At 35.7% G+C, this 8,446-nt stretch overlaps 1 protein-coding gene across 4 annotated transcripts in view; it reads right to left on the bottom strand.

Annotated features, from left to right (window-relative positions):
- SCN9A (sodium voltage-gated channel alpha subunit 9) overlaps positions 1–8,446 on the bottom strand; it is an 85,809-nt gene that overhangs the window by 52,419 nt on the left and 24,944 nt on the right. For all 4 annotated transcript variants that reach the window (XM_007450047.1, XM_007450049.1, XM_007450046.1 and 1 more), the window contains exons 12-15: positions 7,777–7,906; positions 6,063–6,301; positions 3,861–4,034; positions 2,759–3,115 (exon numbers count right to left, since the gene is read on the bottom strand). In XM_007450047.1, coding sequence (XP_007450109.1) covers positions 2,759–3,115; positions 3,861–4,034; positions 6,063–6,301; positions 7,777–7,906 — 900 coding nt within the window. The remainder of the gene's footprint in view (positions 1–2,758; positions 3,116–3,860; positions 4,035–6,062; positions 6,302–7,776; positions 7,907–8,446) is intronic.

The raw sequence follows: 8,446 nt of genomic DNA, 5'->3' as shown, positions 1-8,446 counted from the left end.
GCAGGAATCCCTTGTCCAAATTCCCTTTTATGGGTCTAAATAGCTCTTCTAACATTACCTTTAATTGATATTTGTTACCTGTGAGAAACAAGTAGAACAAGAAAATTGTGACTAGTGTCTATTGTGCTGAAGGTAACTTAAGCCAAGATCTGTGTTCACTTTTCCCAGGAGATAAATGTCACTTATTACAACAAATGAAACACATAATACTTGCAGAGCTTCTGTAATAAAATATTCTGTCCGAGATTTTTGCCAACTTGCAACTTAATGAGGCTTTTTTTCTTTTTTTGGTTGTGCTGTGTGTTATGCGGGATCTTAGTTCCCTGGCCAGGGATCAAACCCGCGCCCCCTGCAGTGGAAGCATGGAGTCCTAACCACTGGACTGCCAGGGAAGTCCCTTAATGAAGCTTTTAAAGCAAAGAGAAAGACCTGCCCATTGAACCCAATTCAAATGAGACAATGGCATTATGATTGGGTGGCTTCACTGCCAATCATTTTCGCTTCGGACAACTCCAGGTCAAGACAACTCCGACTTGAAGCAAAGCTCTGTTTGTGTGCAAACTATTTCTGTTTTTCCTCCTGGAGGTAAGGGTCCAGGTGAACTGAACATTGTGGAAAGAAAAAAAAAAAAAGAATTCTTACAGAGGGCTAAAAATAGGTAAATCATATTTTAAAACTGTTTTATATAAAAAAGCAAAAAGATAATTGAAATAAACTTTCATTTAAGTCTCTTCATGGCCAAAAACATCTACCTCATATTTAAACAATCAAAATTAGACCAAACTGAGGAAAAGGGACTCACCCCTGATTTTGGTCACACCTAAAACAATTTCTCAGAAATGTAAGTAGAAAAGCACAGGTTAAAATGTCTGCGTTGGGCTTCCCTGGTGGCGCAGTGGTTGAGAATCTGCCTGCCAATGCAGGGGACACGGGTTCGAGCCCTTGTCTGGGAAGATCCCACATGCCGCGGAGCAATTAGGCCCGTGAGCCACAACTACTGAGCCTGCATGTCTGGAGCTTGTGCTCTGCAACAAGACAGGCCGCGATAGTGAGAGGCCTGCGCACCGCGATGAAGAGTGGCCCCTGCTCGCCACAACTAGAGAAAGCCCACACACAGAAACGAAGACCCAACACAGCCAAAAATAAAAATAAATAAGTAAATAAAAAAAAAAAAAAATGTCTGTGTTAATATGTCTAGTTTAAGAGAAGAATCTGAGAGGGAGGGGGAAAAGAAAAGCACAGAAAACAATTTGATGAATCATTAAGGAATTCTGAATTGGTTATTTTCATTTTGGTTTTTATTGTCAATGAAAAATATATTTCACTATGAAATGCATGTTTGTTTATGTGTATGTTTTAATAGGAATGTTGATGGGAAGCCAAGGGCTCATTTTACCCTTTAGTCTCCCTAATCAATGCAGATGTTAATAGATTTCTTTTTTTCCTTCAAATTTTTAATTAGATTTCATTTTTCCAGCTTTACTGAGAGATAATTGTCATACAACACTGTGTAAGTTTAAAGTGTACAGCATGTTGATTTGATATCCTTATATATTAGGGAGTACCTCCAACATGTCTCATAATTACCATTATTTTCTTGTGGTGAGAACATTTAAGTCTACTCTCTTAGCAACTTTCAAGTTGGCATGTGGGCTGCAAGGACAAAAAAAATGAGCAACTTATATTCAAGCCAGTGGGAAGTGAAGGTACTAACCATACGGCTGTTATCACAGACAACCTCCTGGGATACCTGATGAAGAGTCTGATGCTAGGTTGACCAACTAAACCAAACCAACATGGTGGCTTTGAAAATTGAATTGAGTCATTGAAGAGCATCTTATCCCAATTATCTCCTGCCTCTAAGCCTGAAAATTCCTACCAACAGGTACGTATAAGAAAGAAGGAAACAAACAGTGAAGGCGTACAAGCTAGGAAAACACTAATGCAGAAGCAGATCACTTGTGAAAGAGATGCTATAGAGCAGTGGTGGGCAAACTTTTTCTGTAAAAGGGCCCGATAATAAATTATTTAGGTTTTGTAGGACAAAGACTCTCTATGGAGACTACTCAGACCTGTTTGTGTAGAGTAAAACAGGCAAAGACAATATGTAAATGAATGAGCATGTCCGTGTTTCAATAAATTTTGCTTATGGAAACTGAAATTTGAATTTCATATAATTTCCATGTGCCAAAAATATTTTTCTTTATATTTTTTTAACAATTTAAAAATGTAAAAAACATTTCAGTTTTGCAGGGCCATGCGAAAACAAGCAGTGTGCGGGATTTGGCCCATGGGCCATATTGTTTGCTGATACTTGTTATAGGTGCTAGTCTTATATGAGACTTTAACAGAGCAGGACTAGTCCTTCCATTTACCTTGTTCTGTTATGACTTCATTTCTGTTATTGTTAATTTAATCATATTCTATTTACTAGTATAGCTTCACATTTGAATCAACACTTAAGAGACATGAAAACCACAGATGTAATTCATATGACATCACTATCAAAATGAAATAATAAAATAGAAAACTTTCCATTAAAATAAATATTGTGAAAAATATAAATATAGGTTATCTGGCACAGAAATGTAGACAATATTTCATTTTCTGTTCTTCACTGAATTAAAATAGTCAATATTCCATTATAATTAACAGTTTTAGATCTAATTAATCCTATAATTATAAAAGTAACTGATCATATCATCATGTAACAACTTTCTATGGAGAATTTTAAATGTATGAACATCAGATTACATACCACCAGGTTTCCAATGACCATGACCATCATGTAAACAATAAGGCACATGGCTTGACCGGCAACCTCCATGCAGTCCCACATGGTCTCTATCCACTCTCCACACAGCACTCGGAACACAATCAGGAAGGAGTGGAAGAAGTCATTCATGTGCCAGCGTGGGAGTGTGCAGTCTTCATTGATCTTACAGACACATTCTTTGTAGCTCTTACCAAAGAGCTGCATGCCGACCACGGCAAAAATGAAGACGATGATGGCCAACACCAAGGTGAGGTTACCCAGAGCTCCCACTGAATTGCCAATGATCTTGATCAGCATGTTCAGTGTTGGCCAAGATTTTGCCAACTTGAAAACTCGGAGCTAAAAGTCAACACAAAGCTTAATATTAATTTTTATGAAAAAGTTCTCAATGTTTCCAATCTTGAATTTTGTTCCAAAATTTAGTTCTAAAATATTGTCATTATTACCTAGCTAAAATCGATTATTTCTACTTTTCATTTTCATCACTCTCAATATTCCTGTTATTTTGTTATACTTGCCACCATATAATTACCACACAAATTTTGAAGGAACTGTAATTTTAGTTCAGGATTGTTATAGAACCTCTATCAGATATTATACCCTTTAAATTGAAAATTTATCCTTAATTCTATTTTCTGATACTTTCATAATTTTTTTCATGCTGACATAGGGAGAAAGCCTAACATGTTAGAGGAAAAAAGCATTAGAAAGTCTTTACTTTTTAATATTTTTGATATCAGAGAACAATTTTGAGGGTATAATCTTTAATTATCAAATCCACAAAGTAATGAACATATTATAATGGTTGAAATTCTATAAACCATAAGCTTATTGCGATATAAATCCTCGCCTTACCATTATACTAGCATACAACTGAATATGTCTTCAAGATCCTAAAATTAAGATATCTCTGTGATTTTCAGCTCTAAGTACATGTTACTGAATGGGCTTTATTTTACTAGATATTGAGACCTAATCTTGTCTTTTGATTCAAACCTCCAAAAGTTTTAAATGATAATAATGCAAAACCAAAGAAACACCCCTTTATATATAGAATATAATGGTAAGGTTGGTCTATATTTACCAGTCTGAATGATCGTAGAACTGACAATCCTTCCACATCTGCTAGAAAAAGCTCCACTAAGCTTAAAGTCACAATAAGACTGTCAAAAATATTCCATCCTACTTGGAAGTACTCATATGGATCCATGGCAATTAGTTTTAAAACCATTTCAGCTGCAAAGATGCCAGTAAAGACCTACATGAAAAATATAATATTTTTCTAGTATTATTAGAAGGTATGGAATCAAGCTAATGATAATAATGACTATATGTTTAGCATTTACTGTGTTTCAGACAATGTGCTAGATACTTTATAAACATATTATTATTTCATTCAATCCTACAAACCAAGTATCACTAGTCCTATAGCTCTAATACAAGCATCGAAGGGTTATGAAGCTCTAACTCACCTATCAGCTCTCATCACCTTTAGATAGCATCATAGAAAAGCATACTAAAATTTCAGATAAATAAAACCTTTGAAAATTAACACAAGCAATCTTTGCAAAACAAGTTTTGTGGGTCAACAAGTTATTCTGGAAGATACTATAAAGGAAAGACACTGATACAAAAATTTTGAGCCAGTCTTTTTCTCTGGTCTGACTGCTCTTAGGGTAATAAGGAACAAGTTGACTCAGTCTTTAAAGATTTATCAGTAAAGGAAAAAGTATTTACTTGATACAGTAGCAGCTAAAGTAAGACTTCCAAAGCTTTGACACAAAAGTGCATCACAAAACATCATTAATTCATGACATGGCATCAAATGACTCATTTAAAAAGGCAACAGTGAAAGACTTATGAATCATTCGGGTACAATTTGATTCAAAGAAACTGAGCAAAGAAGGTTCAAAGGGAAATAGTTAGCTCTATAACTGTGTGAGTCATTTTTAAAATAATGCAGCATCAGGAAGACTAGCAGGGAGCACCCAGACTTGGGATTGTAGTTATAGACAAGAAACGTGGTGAGTCTCTTTTGGATTCACAGTGGTGCAGTCAACTCAGTAAGAAGGTACTGATTTTCATGATCTGGACCTCTACCAACAATTACAAACTAGCGGTCCTGCCTTTTTTCCAGTGAGGAATAGAAAGAAAGAAGAATGCTAACTTAGAGCACATGAGTTTTAAACATCCTGACTGGGAATATTCATAAGAAATTTTAGAGAGACGATCAACTCAGAAACACTCTTTGACTTCAAAGATCAATTGGTTTGGGACCACGGCAAAAGTAAAATTATCTTATACAGACATTTGCAAAGACATCCAGAGTTTTTTATGATTTATGAAGAGTCATAAGTTGGCATTTTTTGGCTGTGAAATAGTACTTCTGCCTGGTTCATGCAGATTGTTGGAAACTAGCACTTTCTATTTGCCGTAAGGCATTAATTAACTTGAGTGTGATCAACACTGCACATTAAAGAGCATCAACTTTCCTACTAGAATCCTTCTAGTCTGCCCTTATGTCTTCTGTGTCCAGTTTAATCATTCTGGTTTCTAAATATTCTTGTTCTCAAGGCTTGTTTCTGCTGATTCATTGAAAGCATGATGGTGATGATGACAATAGGTTTGATTTGTTGAGTACTTACTATATGCCAGGATGATAAGTAGAAAGTTTTTATTCCTCTCAATAATATGATACATAAAATATTATTATCATTATATTAAAGAATTATTATTTTATAAATAAAGTATTATAATTGTATAAAGGAGAAAGTTAAAGATTATAGATATTAAAACATTTTCCCAAGGTCATATAACCAGTAAGAGGAAAAACCAGGATTCAAACTCAGGACTTTGGGCCTCCAAAGGTCTAGATTCTTTACCTATTATGTCAAAACAAAGTATCCATAGCTTTTCTGAAAACATGTAGGGTAGGTACTCACAAGGAAGCTGCAGTGTAATTATAAAATGGGTAAGGAAGTATCCAATTTTCAAAGTGTTGCTGCTAAGAGACATGCCAGCAGAAAAACAGAACACACTATCAACTCCCAAGATGTGACTCGTTATGGAAACAGTATTGTTATTTATAGGCCTCAATATTACTGCAAAATTATTTAAAAATGGTAACCATCACCAGAAACTTGACTCTGTACAATGATTCGTACTGTGAAATCTGGAGATGCCTAATTACCTAGCTAAATATCCATCGGACTTCAAAAAAAGAAACAACAATCGTGACAAACAAAGAGAGCAGCTCTGGGAACATAACTCACATTAAGAGACTTACCAAATTTCCCACAGTGAGCACGGTTTTAAATTCATCAGTCATTGGGTGATGTTCCATAGCCATGAACAGTGTGTTTAAAACTATGCAAATAGTAATAGCAAGATCTACAAAAGGATCCATTACAATAAAATAGATAAGTCTTTTGAATTTTATCCAATATGGAGAGCAATTCCAGATCAAGAATGTGTGTGCAAATCTGTACCACCAAGGTGGACATTTTTGTCTGGACTCCTCGAGTTCTGGGAGAAAAAACAACAGAGAACACCAAGTCAATCATTTGCATATTGTATACTTTTTATTCCTCACCAGATACAAATCAGCAGTATACTTTAACACTGAAACAAGTCTTCTGTTTAGACTTTGCAAATTTAACAGTACTGTTTCTATGAAAGCATAGCATGTTACATAAAAATCTTAGATCACACATTCATTTACTAGATCAACCAAGGAGAAGGCAGTGAAATTAATGAATGAGAGCAGATATGGATATCTCTGAGAGAAACATATACTTAACATATGACAGTAAACAAGAGAACTGATGTTTTCTTAATGGAGATATGTATATTTTTAAGATAAATGTATGTATACCAGTATACATACTTTCCCCTATGTCCTTAACCCATTACAACAATAATACACTTCTACTCTCTCCAGGAAAAGCTCTTGCTAGTTCACAGGTGAAACAATCCCAGAACCAAGAGACTGGAAATAATTTATAGAGTGACTCATGCAATAGGCACTAAACACCATTAGTCCATTTAGTTCTCATCATAAATTTAGGAGGTGGGTGAAAACTTTGACTGGGCCCATCATGGGTATGTCAGGGGATGAGGTGGTAGCCCGTGGACAAGGTAAGACCTGGGGCACATTGTGGGGAGAGAAGGTGGGAGCCAACACATTTTTTAAATTGCCACCCTTTGACCGACCACTACTATTCACATCACATTCTCTGAACTGCTTTCTCTAATTCCTTTGGATCACAATCTTAACAGATGTCATGTCACATATTACCATTTTGCAATTTCACAGAAGGTGCTCAGAGGCAGCAATTTATAAACACCTGGAAGTTTGTATTATTTTCTCACACTTTAGAAAGATGATCAATTCCAAGAGACTAGGTAAAGTTTCGAAGAATACATAGTGAGAGAACCACACAGGCCTGGGTTAACCTCCCTTTCTTAATTTAGTACCATAAAGCTATCTATCTTTGAAAGGCATATCACCCAAAGCCTGTCTTTTTTTTTTTTTTTTTTTTTTTTTTTTTTTTTTTTTTTTTTTTTTTTTTTTTTTTTTTTTTTTTTTTTTTTCTTGCGTTATGCGGGCCTCTCACTGTTGTGGCCTCTCCCATTTGCGGAGCACAGGCTCCGGACGCGCAGGCTCAGTGGCCATGGCTCACGGGCCCAGCCGCTCCGCGGCATGTGGGATCTTCCCGAAACGGGGCACGAACCCGCGTCTCCTGCATCGGCAGGCGGACTCTCAAGCACTGCGCCACCAGGGAAGCCCCAAAGCCTGTCTTTAATCACAAATAACTTTATCCACTTTTTAAGCACATAAAGACAATTCCTTTAGTGTCCATTGGTTAGCCTTACCATTGTTTATAACCATTTTATATTCTTTGAATTCTTTCTAAGAACTTGCTCTATCTATTTAAGGCTGACTAGGACTTACCTGAATTTTGTTAAATCTGTATAGTAAAGAGAATATTATTCCATACCTTCTACAGTGTTTGTTAATATGCTTGCCCTACTCATTGCCCTTTGTCTGAGATTGGGATCGTTCAACATATCCTCAGAAAGGAGGTAAGAACTGGAACGTCTTTTCTTGTGTATTTGATTGTTTGTACCCTGAAAAAAAAAAGATGATTAATTAGTTTTAAGAATGGAATTCTAATAAATTGTAGGTAGAAAATAAAATCTTGCTCACATAGTTGTAGTGAGTAATTAAAAGTAGAGTCTAGATTGTTGATTTGAATCATGGCTCTGCTACTTACAGGCTGTGTATCATAGGAGAGTTACTTAACCTCTCTGTCTCCATTTCATCATTGGTAAAATGGGGATAATCATAGCACTTGCCTTACAATCTTGCTATGAGTATGAAATGAATTAGTACTTAGGAAATAAAAAATAAAATGAGCTGCTTTCATTGTTAAATTCACTATCATTATCTATCTTTCAGGGTTTCCAATTTATTCAGATAGTTTTACTATGTAAGAATCCTACGTGTAAACAGCTAAACGATTGCTGTAAGTGGCGTGTGCGTAGGAGGGTAGAACCTAGATTTCTAGGTTAAATTAAATTTCTGTAATTATTCTTTGTTAAGCTTCAGCAATAACAGAGGCAACTGTAATGATTGTTTCTCACTGCCAAGGAAGATCTCATGAACCG

The sequence above is a fragment of the Lipotes vexillifer genome, unplaced genomic scaffold, assembly GCF_000442215.2.
Source record: "Lipotes vexillifer unplaced genomic scaffold, Lipotes_vexillifer_v1.1 scaffold330, whole genome shotgun sequence".
Taxonomy (NCBI): Eukaryota; Metazoa; Chordata; class Mammalia; order Artiodactyla; family Lipotidae; genus Lipotes; species Lipotes vexillifer.
This window is presented reverse-complemented; position numbering and strand designations above follow the sequence as displayed.